Below are 24,905 nucleotides of genomic sequence, written 5' to 3'. Positions count from 1 at the left end.
GAGCTTGTTCCTTTCCTCAGTGGCCCTTCTAGCCTTGGTGACCACTCTCCCCCTCTCTCTTTGGGCGATTTTTTAGCTTCCATGCAGCTGAGAACTTGTGCCATTTGTCTTTCTGTGCCTGGCGAGGACAGGCCTCCAAGCCCTACCTGGAACTTGCCTGTCCCACCTGGGTTCCACATCCTTGCCTGCCAGTCCTGAGACCCCACGGCACATTGCAGCCTCTGAACTAGGGGCTCTCATCACCCCGACCTGTGGGGGAGTGAAGATAGGGGAGAAAACTCGGTGAGAAAGCAAGCCCGGCTGTCAGCTCCCTATTGGTCTTGCCCTTGGCTGGGGCACTGCGCAGAATAAACAAACACCTTTCCCTGACCTGGTTTGTGTTGACAGGAGCCCAGTCCTCTGTTCCCCAACCCATTCCTTGTTTCGTAAGTTCTCCCTGTACACCTGGGGTGATGGTGGGGGAGGCCGCTCCTGTTAGCCAGGGCGTGGAGCAGGTCCCTGTCCTCGTAGGCGAGGTGCTGGAGGGGACCTGTGGTTTCTGCTTTCAAGGAACTTGAGATGAATGAAGCAGACACACAGGCCTTGGTGCAGTGGCTGTTTGCTAAGCACGCAGCATTTATGGGGCACGTGCACACTGCACCCAGACCAGTTGGAGAGTCTCTGCAAGGAGAGGGAGCCCTGGGTCCTGCAGCTTTTCAGGTTCTTTTTTTTTTTTTTTTTAATTTATTTATGTATGTATGTATGTATGTATGTATGTATGTGTGTGTGGCCAGCTCAGCCCACCAGGGGTTGGGGTTGGCTGGCATGTGGTGCTGGGGGATTGAACCGTGGTCCCTGTGCTTTGCTGAGCTTGTTCTAAGTAGGTGCTTTAGACCACTGAGCCATCTCACCAGCCCACTTTTCAGGTTCTGTCCACAGACAGTATGCTGCAGAAAGCAAGCAGGCAGGCACACAGCTGGGACGAGTGCGGGACAGATAACACTTCCTTCTGAGCCTTCTGAGGAGTAGGGGGAAAGCCCTTGCTGTTTACAGAGGCTGTTTGCAGAGGCGGCAGCTTCCCAGCAGAGCCTGGTAGCTCCTTTGGCGCCTACAGAGCCTACATTGCGTTTTTCCTCCCCTGGCCCACCCTGAAGTGTTTTCAGGGTGTTGCCTGTGGCACCTGAGCGGTACTGCCCAGCCCTCATGAGACGCTTGAAGACAAACAAACAGCTTGCTGCCTGCACACACCCGCAGCCGTGCCCTTACCCAGGGTCTGCGCTGACCCGTTTATTTGAGAGCTCCACCCCAGCACCTTAACAGACTCGGCTGTGCAGGGCTTTCGCAGCCAAATGGACGCTTGCCAGTTTGTTAGATGGGAGATGGAGGCACGGAGAAGAGTGAGAAAGCTGGGGGTAGAACTGTCTGGAGCCTGCTTCAGGTTCATTTAGCATGTAGGGCCCAGGCTTTGGGCCTGTCTTGCCTGAGCCCTTTCCCACCCCATTGCTAAACCTTTTTTTTTAACATTGCCTTCAGATGGGGCTGGTGAGATGGCTCAGTGGTCTAAAGTACCTACTTAGAACAAGCTTAGCAAAAGCACAGGGACCGCGGTTCAGTCCCCCAGCACCACATGCCAGCCAGCCCTGCCCCCTGGTGGGCTGAGCTGGCCACACACGCGCACGCGCGCGTGCACACACACACACACACACACACACATAAATAAATAAATAAAAATTTAAAAAAAAAAAACATTGCCTTCAGATTAGAGACCTCTGCTTAGCAGGCATGAGGCCCTGAGTTCAATGCCCAGCACCGCCCCACTCCAGGCTGCTTCCCCAGAGTCTGCACCCCAGCAACTTTGGGCTGCTCTTTTCAGCTCATCTTGGGGGTTACCGGAGGTGGGGATGGCTTATGCTCAGTGCTCCTCCCCTGGCAGCAAATCGTGAAGTGTGAAGCCGGAAGGAGCCTCATGGTTCTTTGCCTGGACTCCTGGAGCCAAGGCTCTGACTTTGGGAAATGTTCTACAGCTTGTCCAGGGCGAGGACTGCACACCCGGGGCCATAAAGAGCAATTAGGGCTTGGTGGGGCGGTTAGGGAAGGGAAGGCCTCTTGGAAGCCATGGCCCCAAACAGTCAGTTAAAGGTGGTTGCCACACCTGCTAATGGGCCCCCTGGTCAATGACCCAGCTGTCAGGGAACCTGATGGCCACATCATGACCTCAGAACTGGAAAACATTCCGGGTTCTCCTCCCTTAGACTGAGAGCCAAAGCCTCCGAATAGCCCCGGGCGGTTTGAACTCTGCTGTGTGGCGGGGCTTTCTGGGCTCCCAGCTATTGCACGTGGCAGGAGGGGCAGGCTGGCTCTGACCCCCTACTGCTAAGTGCGCAGCAAGTTTCAACTTTAACAAGAAGTCTTTATATCCACTGATAACAGAGGACTTTGGAGGCAGGGGTGGGGGTGGATGCCAGCCACACAATGCTCAGTGATAAGAACACTTGTGGGTGGCAGCCTGAGCCCGGGCCTCCAGTGCGGCACAGCCGCCTGTCACAGAGCTACCTCTGTGCGCTACTTGATCTCCAGCCTGCTCAGCCGTGAGCCACTCCCACTGAGACCAGGGGTTCCTACACAGACATCGCTGCCCTGGTATGCACGAGGAAGTGCCCACTGGACTGGCTGGTTGACACCTAGTGCTGTTGTCTCCGGGTCACCCTGACTGTCTAGGTTTGTTAACATGAAGTTTTAAATCAGGAAAACCAGGTGTTCATATGTGGGTGCTGCAGGCTGTCATTTGTGTCCCCCACACCTCTCGTCCCTTTCTCCCACTTGTCATTTTTGCAGCCTCTGTGGGGTCTCTAACCTCCATTTGTGGCTTCAATTTCCACTTCTTATCCCTTGATTTGTGAGTCAGGACACCTGAGGCCCGAGAACCCCCAAGAAAGAAGCAGCTGAAGAAGGGGTGTTGGGGTCTACATGTTGGCCTGCCAGCGTCTGCTACCTAGACCCTCACTTTAATGCATCCTTCTTCTCCTCCCCCTGCTGGCCTTCCCTGGGGTTGACCTCTCTGATGAGACTGTTCTTTGTTCTGCGCCTTGGGCGGAAAAATCAGCTTGTTGAGTCTGAGCTTCCTTTTGGCTGGATCTGTCTGGATGCTGCCTGCGGGGTGAGGGACAGGTAGGTTACCTCATAGCATGCTGAGGCCTCCAGCAGACCCCTTACTGGATGTGTATCTTGGCAGAGGTGTTCTGTGTGTCTGCAGCCAGCTCCCTTGCTTTTCCCGCGTCCGCTGGTGCAGGATGGAGGTGGTGGGCACCTGGTCACATACCGCCCTGCGTCCTGTTCAAATAAAACTCAGCCCCTGGGTCGAGGAGTGCATCCTGACAGCGCTGGTTTTGGAAGAAAGCCCTCCGCTTCTCGGTGTCCCTGCCCCCTCCTGCGCAGCGGGTGGGTGGATGGGGCGCTTCTCTCCAAGGGGATAGGTGCTGAGTGGGCAGGCTGATGCGGGAGTGTCGGGTCAGCAAGCCCACTTGGCAGGAAGAGGGAGGTGATCAGCCCCCCTTCACTCCTCCCAGACTCCACCCCAGCTCGCCTGTCTCCTGGAATGGGTTGGGTTCCCCCTTGTTGGGTCCTGGGCTTGCTCTCAGTAGGTTTACTGTGTGAGTAGGCCAGGCTACTGTACCTCTTCTGGGCTAAGAATTTGCTCTCTAAGACCGAGGAAATGCTGAATGTCCGCTGCGTGCCCTGTGCCCATTGAAGGCTTGTGGGCATTAAGAGATGCTAGACACCATCGGCTTTTTTTTTTTTTTTTTTTGCCGAACCGGGGATTGAACGCAGGCCCTTGCGCTTGCCAGGGAAGCACTTATTCTACTGAGCCATCTTCCTGGCCCCCCAAATTTTCTTTTCTTTTTTTGTGGTACCGGGGGTTGAACTCAGGACCCTGCACTTGCCAGGCAAGCACTTACTCCACTGAGCCATCTCCCCGGCCCCCACCATCTGCATTTGAGGCTGGTGGGACCTTAGTCACCGTGCCTTCGTGCTCCAAGGCGAAAAGTCGATGAGGCTAGGGCTCTCGGGAGAGGCCACTGACGCTGCTTAGGAGTTGTCTTCCTTGGAGCTCCTCGACTCTGTTGTCTCCCCGACCCTGCTGCAGCCAATGTACTGGGCTTTGCCCTGTTCGTACTCCTGTCTGCCCCACTGGATCCCAAACCTAGCACCACGCCAGAGGGTAATTATTAATGAGTGTCCTGAACTTTTCACCTTTGGTCCCTCTCCCAGTAGCCCCCAAACCTAGAGGCTGCTGCCGCCCCCTCTAGCAGGCCACCTCCAGTCTGAGGAGGGCCTCCAGTACTCCTGTCTCTCAAGCACCCCTGCCAGGCCGAGCTCCTGCCCCTCATCCATGCCTGGGCACCCTCCAAGCTGGGTACACCGCGTTCTCCTTGGCAGGTGGTGACTGCTGGCGAAAGTGCCCAGCTCCTCTCTGGGAGCTGCTCTGCGGCCCCTGGGCCAAGGCAGAGCAGTGTGAAAGTCTTGTTCTGCAAGGACCCTGTGTCACCCGCCAGGCCCACTGGGGACTCACAAGGGTCAGTGTGTGTGTGTGTGTGTGTGTGTAAGCGTAAGCTGCCTGTGGCCAGGGCTTTCTCTGCATGTGCTGCGTTGGGCACCTTGTGTACTGTGGGTCTTAATATCCCTCCAAATGCTGAGCTCCCCGAAGCCAGTTCTTGTCTCTGACACGCTCCTGCTCACCTCTTCCCCAACTGTTGGCCTACATGGTGTCTGGATCATGCCATTTTGGGCTCTGGCTCTCGATCTGGGACAGTTTGGGGGCCGCTGTGCTCGGGGGGCCAGAGCGGGGGGTTTTTGTTCAGTGATTCAGAGTTAGGAGCCAGACTCCAGGTCTGCAAACACTACCGAGGGAGGGCGCAAGTTGAAGCGGTGCATGGCTCTCTCTGTTAGCATTGAGTCCCAGAAACTCAATTTAAAAGCAGAAGCCAGACAGGGCTGCTTGGGGAGACAGGATTATTGGTGGCGTTTTCTTTCTCTGCCTCTCATATTTTCTGTAATGTGGTTGCATTGCTTTTATAACCAAAAAAAAAAAGGAAAGAAAAAGTGACACTTTGGTTTCTTTAAGGGGCAAAGTAGATGTGTAGAACCCTTAGCCAGTTCTGCACTTGTTATTTTTAAATAGGGGTTACACAAAGCTGACATAAACATGGCTTTAACGAATGTGTCCTGCAAAGCAATGTCAAGTCTGTGGTCACCCAGCAGTGGCCGTGACCTGCAGTCTGAGGCCAGTGTTTCAGTGGTAGGCAGCATGCAGTGTAGCCACCGAGGCCCAAGGGTCCTCGAGAACCCGGGTGTGGGCTGTGGTCTGCAGACCAAGACTTGAGATTGCGTCCTGGGCCTGCCACAGGCCTGCATGAGTGTGTAGCTCCTCAGGGTAGCTGGGCACTGTCCCCAAGGAGAGAGGGTCCTCCAGAGCCAGGATGTACTCTGCTTGCTTCCAGCTCTGAGGAGTCCCTGAGGGTCCCAAGAACGCTTGTTGTCTCTGAGTTGAGCAGAAATCTACACAGGCAAGATTGCAAACGTGGTGCTTGCACACACTCGGAATCCCGGAGTTTGGGAAGCTGAGGGAGGAGGACCCTCCTTGAGTTTGTGGACCACGTTTCTGTGTCATTCAGGGTCGTGAAGATGTTGTGGACAGTGACCTGCGGCTCGGTCAGCCTGAGCTTGGAGAACATCAAGGTAGGACATGGGTGGTTAGAGTAGTCACTACTCCTGTGCTTGTGACTGTTTATTTACTTACTTATTAAATTTGTCCCTTTTTGAGGTTGGGTCTAGCTATGCAGCTCAGTCTGGCCTTGAGCTGACTTTGTAGTCCAAGCTGGTCTCAAACTCACAACGGTCCTTCTGCCTCAGCCTCCCGAGTGGTGGGATTACAGGCCTGTGTGTGGCTATTTAATTTTAAATGAAAATGAACAAAGTTAAAATTGCATCTTCAGCCCCCAGTGCTTGGTGGCTGCTCGAGTCTGTGCAGGTGAGCGTTTCTCCTGGACAGTCTCAGCTTGCTTTCTTGCTCGTAACACAACAGCACCACTGGCTGGAAAACGTCTAAAGAAAGAAGGTCCGCTCTGGCCCACAGTGCTGACCCAGGGTCTGGGGCAGAGGCCACATCTGGTGATGGCTGTCTCGCTGTCTGTGTCCCGAGGTGGGACAGGGCATCCCGTGAGGAGAGGCAGAGGGCACATGTGTGCACGTGTGTGTCTGCCGGGTGTCCTTAGAAAGGCACCAGGATTTAATCATAAGGGCTCCACCCCACGACTTTATGTAATCCTCATTTCCCAAAAGCCCCACCTCGGATTAAGTTCTCACCCTCTTAAAACCTCACTGAGCAGATGACATTTCAGCACCTGAACCCTTGAGCACAAGTTGTACCAGCTCTATAGTGGGCAGCGCTGGAGCGCTGGGCTCTGTGGAGGTTCATGGTGCCCACATTGGCCTCTCCGTGTGCCTCGCTGTCTTTCCCTCCTGCTCTAGAGGGAGAGGGGAGAGCTGGCAGCCAGAGCAAGGGAGCAAAGCACGCCATGCCGAGGACCTTACCCGAGGCGGGCACAGAGAGGCTTTGCCTGTGCAGTCCCAGCAGGCCAGGTGGGTCAGCCTTGGCTCTGTCCGAGACGTGGCTACACAGTGAGTTCAAGGCCAGCCTGGACTCCATAGTAAAAACACTATCTCCAAAAGACCCCCAGAAAAATAACCTATTTTCAGGAATCTCTGTCTCGTTGTTCATGGTCTCAGTTCCTCCTGCTGGCCTGTTCCAGCCCCAGCCCAGAGTCTCGCTCTCCCTGTCACAAATCGGGCAGGACCTGTGGTAGATTCTGGGCTGAGCAAGTTCGGAGACCCCAGGCTGGACACAGCGGCAGGTGAGGTGAGCAGTTTGTAGGGCTGATGGAACCTCTTCCTGGTTTGCTGGTGTCCTTTAACCCCGCCTGTGTGGGGGCTTCTTGCTTTCCCTCCCTCCTGTCCTGTTGCTTGGTCTCAGAAAGGGCTTGAGCCCTGGGTCTGTCCTGTGCCCGCTGCTGCTTTGCCCTCCACTCTGCGTGTAACTCCCGTCCTCGGGCTCCTCCGCTCGGGCAGGGCTGGAGTCTGTCCTTCCTGTTTGGCTCAGTGCTGGGCGTGGGGCCAGTGTTCGTCAGTACTTAGTGCCTCAGTCGGCCCTGCGCTGAGCTGCATGGAGCAAGGATTGCCTGTCTGTCTGAGCTCTGGCCCCATCCTCCCCCCGTTACGTAGGTTGAGCACATGGCCCTGAGCATGGCTGTGGGGTGCAGGGGTGGATGTGCCTGGCTGCGTGCAGCTTTTACAGCAAGTAGGCCGAGGCACCTCCCTCCACAGAGGGGAGTAGCCCAGAGGCTGCTGGAGAGTGAAGGGGAAGCAAGCCCCATTCCCGATCGAGCCTCCCACACTGCCCTCTGGTCCCCCCGCTGTCCCCAGGAGCCAGTGACCAGGAGCCTCATCTTACACATGGGTGTGTGTGGGAGGGCTGTGTTCCGGAAGTCACTGCTAGGCCAGCGTTTAGTCCTTAGCCTCTCAGCGACCCTGGACAAGCCTGAGAGGGAGCTCCCGCTCTGCCCCTCTGCTCGTGGATCACGTTCTACTGGGACGCGGGTGCAGCCTCCCCAGGTGCAGGTCCTGCTCCCAGCCTGCCCTTGGGTGACCTGGGGACCTAGTAGCATCGTCTTCCCTTCTTTCAGCGCCCACCAGCTCCCAGAACCCCTGCATTTGTAAACCAGACATTAAGAAATGAGCCCCTCCGACTTGCTTGTGCCTCGCGCTCTTTGGGCCTTTGGCCAAAACCCTGAGTGTTGGGGTGGGGGTGGCAGCGTTCCCATTTCACAGATGAAGAAGCAGGCCAGGACATGCGGAAACGGGGCGTCCCCAGTGCCATGGAGGAGACCTATCTGTCTGCCCGGCGCTCCTGCACCACCTTTTCCAGAGCTGTGGCAGACTTTTCCATGTCCTGCTGCCTGGCCTGGCCCAGGTCTTGGGCCCTAGGTTATGGGATGGGAGCTTTCTCAGCCCCCACCACACCCCTCACTCAGTCCAGCCTTTCTGCCTGAGTGAGGCCTGCCTGTATTTTTCCACCCTGTGCAGCACAAAAAGAGCTCTGTGCTTCTTAACCTGGTCACGTCCCACGCCCCATTGGCCAGGATGGGAGGTGGGCGGGAGATGACTGCAGGCCAGAACTCGGGGACAGCTATGCCTGGTGGGCCCCTCGGCCGTCCAGCACACCTTGGGTCAGTGGTGCCATTCGCCCACATATCAGCCTCCCCCTTGCTTGCACTACTTGGGGATCCTTTTGTGCCACATGCTGTGGCCTCCCCTAGTGTAACTGGTAATAGTCTGAGAGTAAGGTGGGGTCTGCATTTGGGGGGAGGACCCCCCTGCTGCATCTTGCCTGGTGGCTTGGGGATCAGGAGGCCTCAGAAACTTGGTCTCATCCAGTTGTGGGTGACTCAGTCTTCCAGGGGGTTGAGTCTGGGGTCTGAGGCGGAATGCTGCCCCACCACCTGCACCCAGTATACCATCCATGCCAAGATATCTGTCTGCGCTCGGTTGCCCATACTTTCTTGTACAATTTATTCCAGAGAGGATGAAGGCCAGCTGTTGTCTGCCTCCAGCTGGAGACTGAGCCGGAGGAAATGGGCTTGGACCTCGGCCCTGGGGATTTAGGTTAGAGTCAGACAATAAGGAAGGGTTGCGTGACAGGTGGCCGCTGGCTTTGGGGAAGTTCCTGCAGGGGCTTTGTTGAGAAGGATGAGGGCATCTTCATCTTCGTGCTTGGAACTCCCGTAGGTGGAAGCAGCCCCCCAGACAGCTGCTGGGGGCCAGGTGGGTGGAGGGGGTGTTTTGTCTTAAACAGGCTATTGCCTGGGAGCAGAGACTTTTGGTTCCTTCCTAGTAGTTTAGGGTTGGTACCACTGCATGGACCCCTCTGGGCTTTTTTGTTTTTTAATTAGTAAAGAGGTTTATAGTTTAACCACTTGGTCATCTTAAGCCAGTTATAATAAGCGGATAGGTTTCATAAGCCCTTATCATTAGAACCTCAGCTTTAGGGATGGGTAGTTACTTATTACCCCACAGTGCCAGCCGCAGGCGCAGGAAGAGAAGAAAGAAAGAAGCTGGGAAACCTTGTCCTTGGAACCCCCTGCAAGGTGGCCCAGGGCAGGCACCTGATCCCAGCAGAACAGAACGTGGGCAGCACCAGGCCCAGATGCTGTGGGATTGTGCATACCTCCATCTGCTTCCAGGACAGCAGGGCTGGGAGAGACCTGTGGCCATGGGGCTCTCAGGCCCCCTTCGGGATCCTGAGATTGGCCACCCCATCTGTCCCCTCCCACCTGCTTCTTCCCCTGGAATCTGGTTTCAAAGTCCACAAGGGAGCTGACTCACAGGGATAAGACCTCTGTGGTAGCGGGCACCAGGCACTGGACCTGGAAACTGAACCCTCTCCCCACTTCCTGTGTCTGTCAGGGCTTCCCACCCACCTCAGCCCCACAGCCGGGACCCACCTAAACCCAACACTGGCAAATAATCGTGGTGACCCCACTATTCTTTGGCAAATGTCGAGCACTACTGGTGTTAGGTTGTGCCGTGGGCCTAGGGGTGAGTGGATGACCTCGCTTTCTTGGAGTGCTGGTCTGTTTTTTGCAGGCCAGATAAACATGCCATGCCCCGTGGCGTGTCAGGAAGTGGAGGGTGTGGGGAAGCGAGGGGCGGGTGTGGGCTGCACTGGGTAGGGGGAGACCTGTGAGGCAGAAACCAGATGGGGTGAGGCACCGGCTTTATCTGCTCCCACACCAGGTCTTTTCCCTCTGCCTTGTGGTGCTCTGGCTGGATGCGTGTGGTTTCGAAGTGACCAGTGGCTGTCACAGCTGTGGGTCCCCTTGGATCTAGGCTTGGGAGGACAGAGGTAAGCAGGTGTGTGGCAGGGCTGCCCCAGATCTCACAGGGGCTGCAGCCCTGGGTGGAGGCAGCGAGTCAGCAGTTCCCATGCCCTCCTTTGCGACCTGCTCAGAGGGCTGTCTTTAGAAGCCTTGAGTGGCTGATGGCTTTCCTGGGTCCTTCCTCCCCTCTAAGGTCAGGGTAAGTCTGCAAGGCCTGGTCTAGGGAATAGAAACATGCACGTGCCCTAAAATGACACAGTGCTAGCCCTGTCCACTCTAGCCAGTGTCGTGTGTTCCCCGTCACCTTCCCCCTGTGCTTGGGTCAGCATTTCTCCCCTGAAGTCAGAGTGGGTGGTCTGGCTGTGAAAAGAAACTGTCCTGGGCGTCGGGAGACCTGGTGAGTTCCTCTGTGCTTTGTGTGGCGGCAGCCTTGTCACTAGCCCTCTTGGAAGACTCATCTCCCAGAAGACTCATCTCCCGAGTGGGGTGTCAACTGCCCTGGTTTCCCTTCGAGGTCCTGTGTGTTTGGTGAGGTGGTGGCAGAGGAGTCACACCTGTCACAGGTACTTGGTGTTCTGGAATCCGGGGGAGAAGGGTGATGCCGACTCATTCTGCCACCCATGGTGACAACTGAAGAAGGAGTGGGCAGGCAAGGGAGGCTGCTGCTGCTCAGGACAACCCAAAGCCCAGTGCAGCCCAGGACTCTCTTGGAGCCCCAACCCATTGTGGAAAGAAGGCCTGTCCCTTGTGACTGTACCCCATGGGGGCTGCCTTACCCTCCCTCATGCTGGTGACCCCCCAGTATTGGGAGATGCCAGCCACCCCAGGGGATCTGATTCCAGGGAGGAGTGGGCCAGGCAGGGAATAGAGCACAGACCTGGGGACTTAGGCCATGCCCAGGCCACGGAGGGCAGGGAGCAGAGAGGCTACTGGTGGGTGACGGGTGGCCCTCTGCACGAGTCCCTAACCATCATCTATCCTGTATCCTTCAGCACACAAGGCAGGGCAGACCCTGAGAACGTGGGTTCTTTCCTGTTCCCCAGGCCACTTCCCGGGTAGGCAGTGGTGGTGTGGGACCGGGAAGGCCCCGAGGCCCGCTGTGTCCACCACATGGGGATTTCCCACCACTTCACCCGTCCGGTGTCCTCCCAGGTCAGCAGGCCTCACAGCCCTGCCCTGGGCTCAGCTCTCACTGGAGGGCGCCTGGCTGCAGGGCCTGAGAACAATGCACGCAGGGTCACCTGCCTTGTTTTCTTTGTCCCTCTGAGCGAGCACAGACCTCCCAGGCCTGTGAAAGTCGGAAACCCAGAGGTTTCTGCTGAAAACCTGCTCCCATCTGGCCCTGCTTTGGCCAGTGAGCGTGAGACCTCTCGTACCTCCAGGCTCAGCAGGGGCTGCTGAGAGATGGCCCCGGAGGGTGGCAGGGGATCCTGCATGCACACAGGTGGACGTACAGCTGTGCATCGCCGTGGGCTGACTGAGGCTGACCTTGATCCGTTCAGGTCGTGGGCAGTGGCTTTGGAAATCGGCTGAATATAATTATTAGGGGGGCATATTTTGAAGCATCAGGTCCCCCTCCTACTGGAGTTTCTGGGGTATGATCCAACGGGAGTATTTCCCAGGCTCCCTATATTGATATCAACATGCAGTATCAGGCTTGGTGGTGTCTGTCTGTCATCCCAGCACTCAGGAGGCTGAGGCAGGTGGAACGCTGTGAACTCGAGGCCAACCTCGCTGGGCTACATAGTGAAGTTCAAGCCCAGCCTGAACAACATAGTAAGACCTTGTCTCCTAAGCGCCCCTCTCCCCACCAAAAAAAAAAAAGGAAAAGAAAAAGAAAGAAACAAAGAAAAGAAAAATAGAAAAAAGAAAAAAAAGAACCTGTAGTTTAGGTTGAGGAGCAGTAGAATTCTACCCTCCTCTTTTCTGTGATTATGGTTTCAGTTAACCTGCAGTCAGTGGGGGTCCAAAACCACTAAATGAAAAATTCCAGAAATAATCTGTGGGCTTTAAATGGCGTGCTTTTCTGAGTAGCACAATAAGATTTCATGCTTTTCTCCCCACCTTCCTGCAGCATGGATCATCCTGTGATCCATCCTAACCCTGAGGTATCCGCCACCTGCCCATCACCATCTCCGGTATCAGATGGACTGTCCTGGTATCACTGTGCTTGTGTTCAAGTGACATGCAGGGTATGCCACTTTCCATTTTTTTTCAGGCACCTACTTGGGGACTTCAGGCATATCTCCTGCAGTTTAGGGGGTTTGCTCTATGATGACCCCTAGTGTATCTGAGTTTGGGGCCAGCGAACCCCTTTTCATGGTGCTTGGGCTCCCGGGCTTGGGGTTGCTGTGTAGTTAGTTATGAGTCATGACACAAGACCACTGCAGGACTGCTGGGAGTCCTGTTGTGTGCATAGTCCCACCTGGGAGGCCGAGGGCTTTGCGCCGGATGGCTGGATGGCTGCTTCCTCCGCAGGCCGAGGGACAGTGGGCTGTGCACCCGGCTCATCACTTGCAGGACCAAAGCCTAGCGTGGCCAGCAGGGGCCTCCTTCCCAGCCCGGGCAGGATCCGCACACACAGCAGGCGCCCCTGAGTGAGCCCAGGAGTGGGACTTCTCCCCGAGGAGCCTGACTTGCTGGGGGCCTGGAGAAGCCAGGGCTGGTGGCCAGGAAGCTAAATCCTGAAGGTGGAAATGGTACGTTTTGGCACGTGCTATGGAGGGAGAGGGATGGGACATAGAGGTGCTCCCTGGGCTGGGCAGCGCTGGGAGACACAGGCAGAGAGATGAGAGGTCTTGGAGAATATGGCCCTGGTGCAACTGAGCTGAACGTGGGTCTTCAGGCCCTTGCTCTTTCACGCACACCAAAGCTCCAGTGACAGTCTGTCCCTCCGCTGCTAACGCCGTGATAAATGCTCCATGTAGGACTGGAGCAGGGCTGAAAATGCACGGGAGTGAAACTGGAAGGGGCCCTGATCTTCAGGGAGACCTGGCCATGGCCCTGTCTGCCTTGGTGCACTGTCGGGGCGGGGCAGAGCGCAGGCAAGCTGCACCCGCAGTTGGTGCAGGGGTCAGGTGGCACCAGCACCTCGCCAGAGCCTGTGAACTACAGCTGCCCTGCGAGCCACGCCCCAGTCACCTGGGCTAGGCCCGAGGGCAGTGAGGAAAATACCAAGAATTCCTCCTCCCTGCCCTGGCATCCTCCATGAAGGCAGCCTCTGCACTTTAGAATCTTCTGGAACTTTTCATGGTGGGGAGCTTTGAGAAACCTGTGTCCGGGCCATCAGTGTCACTGCAGGGGGGACCCAGGCACAGAATTGATTTAAACTCCGTTGCGCAGTCTGGGCCTGGCTGGAGTCACTAACTTTATGGCTCTGTGCTGTCAAAGCCTCAGCTTCCTCATCTGAGAGCCAGCTGAATACCACTCCTTGCAGCCCCTCCAGAAGCAGGCTGAGTCCGGGATGGAAAGTAAAAGGGAGGTGTCTGTCCTCTCATTTGTGCTGAGCATAAAATAGTTAGCAAGTGCACACTTTCTGTCCCAAAAATTTGGGACATGAGACTTACCACGTAGGATCTGAGGCTTCCTGTATTCCTAGCTTTTTTAGCTAGGGACACTGGCAGTGAGTGTGCCCTGCCTGCAGGTGTGGGCCTAGTTAATAATAGAACTCCTGCACCTGTGGGCCCCACCCTTCCTCACCTCCCCGCCCAAAGGGTTCCCTGTTAGATGGAGGCTAGCCCAGCTCCTTGGCCAGCAACAGCTGTGCATTTGGTTGCCCTCGAAAGCTGAGGATAGCTGGGGCCCAAGTCGAAGGAAGCTGCTTCCCTCTACTCCTGGAGTTGGCCTCACCTGGGAGTGCAGGGCGGGGGCCTGTTGTGGTGGCACTTTCTGCTGAGTTGCTTGGTTGGATGGGGAGAAAGGGAGGCCAGAGCTGTAGAGGGGTGGGGGTGGGGAATCAGGCACATGGCTGCTGTCCACAGGACAGGCCCGATACTTTGGGCGAGTCGGGTTCCCCCTGCCCTTGGCTCCCAACTGTCAGGTGCCGGGCAGTGCCTGTGCAGCCACAGTGCTTCTGCTCCTTCCCCAGAAGGCTCGAGAAAGCTGACTGATGAGATGAGAAGGGAAGAGGTGGCCAGTGCACGTGTGGGGACAGTCAGGGACAGCGTCTCCTGGCCTCAAGCAGTCCAGCCTTGCAGGAGGAGGTTACGAACCCTTAGCCCCTCTGGCCCCTGTCCAGGGTGCACCTGTCCCTGTGGTTTAGCAGGGGTGAGGGACACAACCGGGATTGTGCGGAATGGAATGGAATTTGGGGGCTGAGAACATAGAGAAACTGAGGCCGAGAGGCGAGTTATTTATCCCCAGAGAGTTGCCGTAGCACTTGTGAGATCCCAGTTCTAGCCCCCTCTTGGGGTGAGCATAGGTCTGCACTTGGTGCAGCCCTGCTGGTCCTGCTGTGGGCTTTCAGAGAGCAGGATTGAGCGTTCCCCATGGAGCCTGCTGGGGCTGAGAGAGGAAAGCACCCTGCTGGCTGCTTGTGAGCCTTTGGGGGCCAGCTGACTTCTTTATTATTTCTTGCCCTCGCCATATGCCCTGCCATGAGGTGGAGGTTTCTGGAGGGGACAGCCTCCCTCCCTCCGGGAGGACCATCTCCCATCCTGACCTGACGGCTGCCCTGCTGTCTTGTGAAGCTCACCTGCCTCTAAGGGTAGTTGCTGTGCCCCTGAAGGTGTTTCCCCTGCAGGTGCTGGGTGGTGGGCTGTAGACCCAGTGTCACTGGTAGCAGGGCACCCCCTTTCCCGTCCAGACTTGAGTGCAGTAGTCAAGAGCCACACTGCCAGGTTTCATTCTGCTCCACCACCGACTGTTGGCTTGCTCTTGGGGAGGGTGGGCTGAATGGGATGGGGGATGCGCGGTATAGGTTCCTTCCATGCCACTGGGTTCTGTGGGCACAGGAGGATTAGTTAGCCCTAAGCCTTCCAGGCAGAGGGGCCAAGCAGCCAGCAACGGGTAGAGGGTTCAGCTCATGAACCACAGTCCCCCTCCAACCTCCCATAGGTCCCTAGTAGGCAGTTGGACTCAGGCAGCTTGTGGAAGTTGTTTGTGTTCTGAAATAGCCAGTGGCAGGAGCTACAGCCCTGGCCTGGAGTAGCTCCGTGGCCAAAGAGCTGGAAGCTAAATTGGGCTCACACTGGCCTCATTTTACCCTGCCTCGACTAGTGCACGATGGGGAAGGTAGGCAGCACATGTCCCAAAGCCCCGGGTGAGCCCAGCTGCAGATGCAGGCTTTCGCGGGGATGAGGGCTACTGGGACACCCTGGAAAGGTGGGACCTGCGCAGCATGTGCCGCCTCCTCCTCATGGGGACAGAGATGTCACCAGCTTGCATTGCTGGCTCAGAGTGGCTGGACTGGTTTTAGGGCACTGTTTTTTCAGCTGGTGGGAGGGGTGGGAGTGTGTGTAGGCCTCCTTCCTGTGGCCCTTGTGGGAAGAGGGGCAGCATCGCAGTGGTGATGGCCTTGGGTTCTCCTCCCAGCTTCATTGCTTTTGCACTCGACCTCGAGCTACTTCCTTACCCTCTTGAAGCCTCGGATCCTCATTTGCAAAGTGGAAAAAATGATAGTGTCTTCCCAGCAGGGTTCTGTCCTCATTAAATGAGCTAGAGGCGCATAAAATGCTGAGCACACCACTTGGCACCAGGGAGCCCTCAGTAAATCACTGCGCTTTATGGTGAAGGTGACAGAGGCAGGGAGCTCTACTCCATCCCCAAACAAGTACCAGGCCCAGGGCGTGTGCAGACTCCCCTCTCCCAGTACTCTCCCAGCGGCGGCGTGGGTGGAAAGCGAAAATATTGTCTCCAGTGAATTCGGGAGCCAAGTCAAAGAGTCGCAAGTGAGCCGGGGCCACCCCCTCCTGTGAAGGCTGTTTCCCTAACCCAGGGACGGGGCGTCTCACAGGGTGTGTGCTTGGCCAGGGGATGGCCTCCATCCTGGGAGCTGGGGAAGGCTCTCCTCCTGTGGAGGCACAGCCGTGAGTGCAGGGGTCAGTACCCCAAGTTCACATAGAGACCTCCTCTCCTGCGCCTGGTTTCTGTTTTGTTGCCTCCTGAGAGAGCCATGGGGAACCTAAGGGACACACAGCAGCACTGTTGTCATTCCCTGGTTCTGGCACTGACTGGGTTGGAGCCACGATCAATTCCCATCCTGGCTACTTGGGAAGAGGGTGGACCGCCGTTGCCTCTCTGCCCCGTGGCCATGGCTATCTCTACTGCTGTTGCTGTCAGCACTGTGAGCTTCAGGGCCCTTTGGTGTGGCTCCTATGCCTGGCTGAGGAGATGGGGGAGGCCATGGGGGAAGCTCCTGAGGCTTGGTTCGTGATAACGTTGGCAAGGCTGAGGTAGGGTGCTAAGGATGCCCACTGGCCTTCTCCAGCCTTCCCACCTCCCCTGCTCCCACTGCTGGGCCTCGCCATTGTGTTGATAGCTCTTGGGTTAGGGTGTCTGCTTGACACTTTCCTAGGTGGGTCCCAAATGGTGGGTCCTATCTGGGGAGCCAGTGTGTTTCGGGGACCTGCTCTGGCATCCTGCATGGGTCCATCCTGGGGATTGAAGGCATTTGGCACTCTGGCCCCTTGCCCATTGTCCACCTTGAATGGGAGACGGGGATTAGGGATTCTGTCTGCCCCTGTATCCCAAGTCTGGAGCATGCAGTGCTCCCCCAGTGGAGAGCCCCCAGTGCAGTCCTGCCCTAGAGCACCCTGTGGGAAGCGCTCACCCCTGGTCCCAGTTCTTGCTCTATCAGACATCTGTGGAGGGCAGCCCTTCAGCAGATCGTTATCCACAAGGCCACCTGTCTCCTCTTGGCCCTTGGCCCGCTGGTTCGTTGCTTCACGTGTCGTGTGAAGTCCGACACCCAGAGTGGAACAAGAGTGTCTCACGGGTGCCCTGACCCTGCAGAACAATGGGCCCAGTCCTCCTGCCAGGGAAGATACACAACCCGAGATTGTGTTTACTTTTTCCCTTGGCAGCAACCTTATGTTTGTTGATTCGTGGTTGGCTAAAACCACCGACTTTCCCCTTTGGTTCTCTACTGCTCTTTTCTGATCCAAAGTGTCAGAGTTGAAAATTTAGAAGACTTACATCTTCATAATTTTCGTCTGTATTTTCTTTTCTTCTTCTGCTTTTTTTTTTTTTTTTTTGAGTTAGGGTCTTGATACATGTGTAGTCCAGACTGGCCTTGAACTCCCGGTGATTCTCCTGACTCAGCCTCCCTTGCTGGGGGTTACAGGTGTGGACCCCCCGAGCCCATCTGGTCTGTATATTCTAGCCATGTGATTGTGAGTCTTAGTGTGGCCATTGCTCTGCTAGTGATCTTTTCCCATCCCACACTCTTCCTAAATTTTACATCTTCTACACGTAAGATTGGGAAACTATATCAACATTCTGATAAAAATGTGAGCATCCGCGCCTCGGAGCTAGAGTGATGGAGACCTCAGTGTGGACCGATAATGACCAGTACTGATTGGGTCTGCCGCTTGTCCTCCTTTGAAAGGGCCCAGGCAGCCCTGGCCCCACCCTACATTTCTCTGTCTCCTCCACAAGAGTATCTTTAAGCCCATCTGCGACTGCCTTACGGAAATCTAGATGGACTGCATTCCACAGGACTTCATGGCTGGGCAGAAGGGGACATGCACTTGGAGGCCAGCATGACCTGTCCCCGGTGAATCTTTACGAGTTTCTTGTTCCCATCGCTACGCTGAGTGTTCCCGTCATCCTCTTCCCCATTCAGAGGTTTCCGAGAGCTCAGGTTTGCTTTCCAGCTTCTAGAATCTTACCCCAGTTCTTGCCGTGAATATGGGGACCACTTGCTTTCTGCCGCAAACCCACTGGGGCCACCAGAGGTGGCGGCCCTGTGTCCTCCGTGGCCAGTGGTTCAGTTTCCCTTGGAAAGGTGTTCTTGGCGTCTGCTTTATTTTAAACTGTTGTTTGAGATTGGTATCTGGGATGACAGAGGTGGAGGCAGGGGAAGCCGAATCCTGAATACAGCTGCGCTTTCTCTGTTTAACGTCAATACACAGGGCCCCGTGCTTCCTCCTTCCCCTGCTCCAAACCCAGGCCTATGTTTTTTCAAAGCCTTTGGGGGCTGGAGGCAGCGCAGTGGCAGAGTGTTTGCCTCCTGTGCACAAGGCCGAGGGTTCAGCCTCCGGCACTGGGAGAGGATAAAAACAGAAAGCACATCCAGTTGTTCCTTCTTTTAGTTTTTCTTTGGGGCCTGTTAGTATCTAAATGTCCTCTGGTTATTTCACATGTCCGGGGTTTGTCCAGCTACGTGGGGAGCTCTCTGTGGGCAGGACCCCCTTCTCCGTGTCCCCCGTAACAGGGTGCTTTGCTGCCTTCGGAGGTGCTCTGGAACTGCTGGGGAGGTTCAGGGCAGAGTCGTATGTGGTTTGCTGGTGTGTCAGACAAGCTGGCATCATGGAAAATTCTTCAGAGTGTGCGGATCCATTTACACGGCCTCCGCCGCTCTGTGAGTTGCGCATTCCTCTGCACAATCCACCCATTCCCGCTTCCCCACCAAACCTCAGCCCTGCCCCGGGAGGTCAGCAAGGCGCTGCCCCCAGCTCTGTCTCCATCCTTCACTCAGTCTCTTCTGCTTTCTTTGGCCCGGTTTTACAGAGAATTTGACCACGTTCCAGGTTTTGTCAGGATGGGTCATCGTGGGGCTTTCCTTAGGTGATAGGACTTGAACCCCTGATGTACAGCTGGTAGAGCCCCGTGGGAAGGTTGTGTTGAAGGGTGGAGAGAAAGATGTGGCCTTTTTTGGACTTTCCAGCCGACTTCCCAGGAGGCTTCTCATCACCTGTCCCCAGGTGCTGGAGTCTCTGGGAGCCAGTAGCATGATTTTGAGTCACTCTGGAATATACGTCCAGTCCTCTGACCTGTCCCTGCCCGGGTAAATTGTTCAGCCCGGGGCGGAGACAACAAAGGAGCCAGGAGGGAAAGGAGGCTCAGGGATCCAACAGGGAGAGCAGATGAACAGAGTTCTTTCCTTACTGGCAAAGTAAGGCCAGTGGGTTCACCACCTGCTCTCAGAGGACAGGTCCTGGGGCCAGGTCCGTCCCAGGCTGGTGCTGGAAAGGGGACCTGGACTCTGCTGGTGGACATGGAGAGACCTCCCGTATGGCTCTATCTCATCTGATGCTGAGAAGCACAAGCGTAGGGCAGTGGTGCTCAGCACGTGGCCCGTGTGATGGCTTTAGTTCACCCCCTAGGCCCTTGTGAGCAGTAGCCCTTCCCAGACCTTCTGACTCACACCCTGAGGGTGGGGCCCGGCAGGCCGTGACAAGCTCTGTCCTCTGGTTCTGGCTCACGCTGGTAAGTTTAACTTCGGAGCCAGGTCGTTTGGGTTCAAACCCTTACCCAGCTGGGTGGCCCTGAGAGAGGTTAGGCAACCTCTCTCATCTGTACAATAGCAGGCATCACCTGCCACCTTGTTGTTGAGATGATCAAATGAAGATGCTTTTAAGGAGGCTGATACATGGACTGCCTCTGACCTTTGTCACCTCTCTCTCTTCAGGTGGTATCTGATGCAGCGGGACAGGGCGTGGCCATCACGGGGAACCAGACCTTCAACAACTGGAACTGGCCCAATGCGATGATTTTTGCAGCCACGGTCATCACCACCATTGGTAAGGGTGCCCACTTGCTTGCCCTCTCTCTCTCCCTGGCATCATGCAGGAATCCAGCTCTGGTGACTCAGCCTTGTTGGGGGTAAAATCCAGCGCTTAGTCCGTCTTTCTGATTGGTAAGGTTAGTACATCCGTGGTGACTGCCTTTGCTTCAAGTCCACTTCCATGGCCCCTGCCCTGGGCATGTGGGGCAGAAACAGCCCACAGCCCTGCGGCCCAAGTTGTGCAGATGGGATGGTTTGCTCACAGCACACACCTCGATTCTCTCTAGTGGCATAGTCACCGGTTCCAGAAGTGAGTGGCTCACGACATACACAGTTTGTTGTCTTCTGTGACACCTGGCATCCAGGACAGTGCAGTCAAGATGGTGGTGTTTGACCGCTGGTGTTGGCTGTTGGCCAGGCACTCTGGCCACCTTTGGACACTGCTTGGCACCGCGGTACTGCGGGGAGCGGGAGGAGGACCTGCTGGGGTGGAGCTGAAGGCTGCACCGTCATAACTGCTGCATAAATGGTGGTGTGATGGGGGAGCTATCATTATTTAAGTATTAATATTAGATCAGTGTCTGTTATCTTAATAGGTTTCTGTCAGGCTGGTGCAGGGAGGGACTCGTTTATGTGTGTGTGGTGGGGCGGGAGGGTCTATCACTCCTGCGTGGCTGGGTCCTCAGCCCCTCTTTCACCTTCCTCAGGTTATGGCAATGTGGCTCCCAAGACCCCGGCGGGCCGCCTGTTCTGCGTCTTCTATGGTCTCTTTGGGGTGCCGCTCTGCCTGACGTGGATCAGTGCCCTGGGCAAGTTCTTCGGGGGACGAGCCAAGAGGCTAGGCCAGTTTCTTACCAGGAGAGGCGTGAGCCTGGTATGTCCCCAACTGTAGGTGCTGGTCAGAGGTGGGGGGACAGGAAGACCTCAAGAACCGGACAAGGGTATTAGGGCAGGTCGTACTTTCCGTACCTCCTGGCCTGTTGGGTTGGGCTGGGAGCATCCTCCCTGCCTTCCACTGCTAGCTGCCTCCTGGCCTTCTGGATACCCTTGGCCAGGTTTCCAAGCTCTGCCACTGTGTGACTCGGTCTCCTGCCTCCCCACAGCGGAAGGCGCAGATCACATGCACAGCCATCTTTATCCTGTGGGGCGTCCTGGTTCATCTGGTGATCCCGCCCTTCGTGTTCATGGTGACCGAGGAGTGGGACTACATCGAGGGACTCTACTACTCCTTTATCACCATCTCCACCATCGGCTTCGGAGACTTTGTAGCCGGTGAGTCCCTGCTGCCTTTCCCTGGCTCTGCCTCCTCACCGTCTCCTGAACCCCAGGCCGGGCCAGTGGGAGGGAGCTGAGTGCAGAGGCTGCCCTGGGGGCCTCATTTTGAGGCCAAAGCTTTGCCCTTGCCACAGGCAGCCCCAGAAGACAAGGGCGTCCTTCTCCTCGGCTGCCCTGCCTCCCTGCCCTGCCCCTTCTCTTCCTCTTCCTTCACTTAATCCGAACCTCTGCTTTGTGTCCTGGGTTGTGCCCTGGCTTCTGACACGGAGGGCAGGGGAGGTCACCCCCATTGTGTGTGTGGTGTGCTGGGAGGGGCTGCTGAGGGGCGGGAGGAGCACACCACTGAGCCTGGCGAATCGAGACACAGTCCTGCCTTTCTGTCCTGTGGCGCAGCGCCTCAGCGCCTCAGCCCACAGCTGGCCGAGAAGCCTTTGTGTTGGGATCCTCAGCATCCTCTTCCCTCAGCTCCAGCAGGTTGCCGGGCTTCTGCCTCCATTTTTTCATCTGTAAAACTGGTGTAGAGAAGTACCCCCGTCTGGGATGATGGGGAATGATGCCAGTTTATACTGTGCCCGAGGTTGCCCTCTGAGCCGCAGTGACCCCTCCCCACCCCCCAGTGTCATCTCTAAGCTGGATGTCCTCTGACAGGGAGGCTGGATATAGATCAACATGGCTGTAAGGACAGTCACAGAAGGAATCTCAGATGGCCCTGGGCTAGAGGAGAACCACCAGATTGGGAGGTGGGGTGGGAGAAGAGAAGGCTCCTGAGGCAGATGTTGTAGAATGGGCAGAGCCAGTCCCAGGAAGGCAAGAACAGGAGGCCAGGGCAGCCCAGCCACCTCAGAGGAGGCAGAAGATAGCCCTGAATGTGTCCTGCTCACGTCAGACTTCCTTGGGTCATTGCGACCCAAGTCCTGGTCTCAGTCACAGTATACCCTAGAATGACAGCTGGTCACCAGTGGCCTGTCACGCAACTGCCGTCCTCCCCTAAGCGAGCTCTCTTGCACACACCCCAGCTGCCTGAAGAGTGACTGAAATGAGTGCGTACTCATCTCTCTTGCTCCTCCCTTGTCTCCCTCACCCCTCTCACTCTTGTGGGGATTAGAACCTACAGCCTTTGCACTGTGCTACACTCTCGGCCATTTCTGAACATTTTTATTTTGAGACAGGGCCTTGCTAGGTAGCCCAGGCTGGGCTCAGACTTGGAATTTTCCTGCATCAGCCTGCCAGAGTGCTGGGATTTCAGGTGCGGGCCATCATACCCAGCCTGGGCTGTTTCTTGATCATGTGTTTGTTGCTTTCCCATACCCTGGAAGCCTTTTGATTTTCTTTTTTGAGCTGATTGTGCAGCCCATGCTGGCTCCTGAGTGTGGAGATTGATGACAGGTCTCTGCCACCATGCGTGGTCACTTTCCTCAATTTTATAACTGAGGAAACTGAGGCCCAGAGATGGACTCAGCATGAGTGAGAGGCCATGGTTCTTTGGGAAGACAGTGGGGTGGGGATGGTCCAGGGCTGGGCTATGTTCTGGTCACTGCATGGGTCTGGGGCCCAGCTGGCCCCTGCTGACTCTGGGCCTCCTGTTCCCAGGTGTGAACCCCAGCGCTAACTACCATGCCCTGTACCGCTACTTCGTGGAGCTCTGGATCTACCTGGGGCTGGCCTGGCTGTCTCTCTTTGTCAACTGGAAGGTCAGCATGTTTGTGGAGGTGCACAAAGCCATTAAGAAGCGGCGGCGGCGGCGGAAGGAGTCCTTCGAGAGCTCCCCACACTCCCGGAAGGCCCTGCAGATGACTGGGAGTGCGACGTCCAAGGATGTCAACATCCTCAGCTTTCTGTCCAAAAAGGAGGAAACCTACAATGACCTCATCAAGCAGATCGGGAAGAAGGCAATGAAGACCAGCGGGGCTGGGGAGAGGGTCCCAGGCCCAGGTCCCCAGCTGGGCTCTCAGGGGAGTGGGCTGCCAGCAATCCCTGCATCCCTGGTGCCACTGGTGGTCTACTCCAAGAACCGGGTGCCCAGCTTGGAGGAGGTGTCCCAGACCCTCAGGAACAAAGGCCATGTGTCTAGGCCCCCTAGTGAGGAGGCTGGGGACCCCGAGGCTGAGTCCCCGACCTCTGAGGCCTTCAGCAACCAGCTGGACCGCATCAGCGAGGAGGGCGAGCCCTGGGAGGCCCTGGACTACCAGCCACTCATCTTCCAGAATGCCAACATCACCTTCGTGAGCGAGGAGGCCAGCCTCCTGGATGAAGAGACCTCCAAGTCCTCACTGGAGGACAACCTAGCAGGAGAAGAGCAGCCCCCACAGGGTGCCACAGCTCAGGCACCCCTGAACATGGGCGAGTTCCCCTCGTCGGATGAGTCCACCTTCACCAGCACCGAGTCGGAGCTGTCTGTGCCTTACGAGCAGCTCATGAATGAGTATAATAAGGCCAACAGCCCCAGGGGCACGTGAGACAAGGCCGGCTCCCCACCCCACTGGAGGTAGGGGCAGCCCTGGACTGGGAGTGGGTGGCCAAGGCCTTGTTGTCCTTCTGTCCCCTCCAGCCAGGTAGCCCCTGGCAGTGTGGAGGCTACTGTCCTGAGTGGGCTAGTGTCTCCGGTTGTGGAGGCACGTGTGCAGGGGGCCTGACCCCGCGAGGGCCTGCACCTGCGTGGCTCCTCAGCCTGTGCTCAGTGGCTGTCACACGGTTCTTGGAGGCCCGGGCCTTAGCTGAGCCCACCTGTGTTAGGAGCAGCTCTGTGGGGCTGGCACTAGCTGGACATTTCCAAGAGGGTATGAGGGGCCCACACATCCGGGTCTGCCTCAAGAGTTTTTGGGGTGACAGCTGTGATGCGCCTCAGTGCCCCAGCAGCAGGAAGACCAGCTCCCTGTCTACCTGCTGGTCTGTCCTTGTTCCCGGGCCCAATTAAGGACCTAGCTGCCCTCCGGTACCCCCACTTCTCCCCACCCTAGACCAACATGGAGGGACCACACTGCTCTTGGCTCCCAGATGGGCCATGGCCAAAAATGTGAATGGAGCTCTTGTCTCCAGCTGTGTGTGCGCACCGGCTGTGTGTGCGCGCGCGTGTGTGCGTGAGTGTGCGGAAGGAAAGCCTTAGGCTGGGGAGAAATGATAATGTGAAACCGGTTCCGGTGGGTGGAAGTGGTGGGTGGGGCTCGCTGCTTACTCCGTTCTCGGGTTTTCAGTGACGCTTACCTAGATCAGCTCACTTTGCCCTGAATGTTTTTGTTCTACTATTTTTTTTTTTTTCCCCTAATGAACTGCTGTTTTGATACCTGAATCTGTTGTTGGCTTTGGAGCCAGTAAAGATCAGGGTCTAGAGAATTGGGGTGCCTGGTTCAGCCCCCCAAATCAGCTGGCCCTCTCGTGCTGCCCTGAGCCAAGTCTATGATGTCAAGAGCTGCGACCTCACACGTGGTTCTGGAGGGGACCCTGAGGTTAGAGGTGGACAGAGGCACCCGGAGGCCAGGCCGGGCCCAGGCTCCCGCCCTCCAGCCTGGTGTCCTGCTGCCCCTCTATCCCAGTGTGCCCCCCAACCTGGGACCTGGTAGGGGACCTGTGTCCACACCCCTTCCCCTCATTCTCTAAGCGGTTGCCACAGGGTGGGAGAAGCCGCCGGAGTGTTCTGTGAGCGGTTCCGGTTCCGCAAGCTCCGCCGGCTGCCGGCTGTCCTGGAAGCACACACTGTATGTACATTCTGGCGATGATGGCAAATGTAATTTATTTTACCATTTTTGCAATAAAACGTGGACAGGCCAGCTTGGTGTCTGCTTTGTGCTGCTGGGGAATAGGCTGGTGTGGGGCCTCCGGGGAAGGAAGGAACTTAGGGAAGACCCACAAAGGGTGGGGGGACTCAGGACAGGCCAATGTAGAAGGGACAAGAAAGGCAGCCAGGGTTTGGGACAGGTCTGCCTTTTTGGGGGGGGACTCTGTCTCCAGGTAGGGTAGGTGGGCCAGAGGGCTCAGGGAACAACATTGTGAGCTTCGTGAGCTTGGAAACCCCTGGAACAAATCCCCCGTCCATCCCGAGACTGACTGTACCTGAC

The 24,905-nt window shown here is 56.6% G+C and overlaps 1 protein-coding gene across 1 annotated transcript in view; it reads left to right on the top strand.

The window, feature by feature from the left end:
• Positions 1 to 24,610, top strand: part of Kcnk5 (potassium two pore domain channel subfamily K member 5) — a 34,754-nt gene extending 10,144 nt beyond the window's left edge. The window contains exons 2-5 of the mRNA XM_004624186.2: positions 19,483 to 19,594; positions 20,286 to 20,452; positions 20,682 to 20,850; positions 22,444 to 24,610. Of these exons, the coding sequence (XP_004624243.1) occupies positions 19,483 to 19,594; positions 20,286 to 20,452; positions 20,682 to 20,850; positions 22,444 to 23,309 (1,314 nt within the window). The 3' untranslated portion in view covers positions 23,310 to 24,610. The remainder of the gene's footprint in view (positions 1 to 19,482; positions 19,595 to 20,285; positions 20,453 to 20,681; positions 20,851 to 22,443) is intronic.
• The last annotated feature ends 295 nt before the right edge of the window (positions 24,611 to 24,905 follow it).

Source organism: Octodon degus, unplaced genomic scaffold (assembly GCF_000260255.1).
Source record: "Octodon degus isolate 3935 unplaced genomic scaffold, OctDeg1.0 scaffold00005, whole genome shotgun sequence".
Classification (NCBI taxonomy): domain Eukaryota; kingdom Metazoa; phylum Chordata; class Mammalia; order Rodentia; family Octodontidae; genus Octodon; species Octodon degus.
The sequence above is the reverse complement of the archived record's forward strand: the minus strand, read 5'-3'. Positions and strand labels throughout refer to the sequence as shown.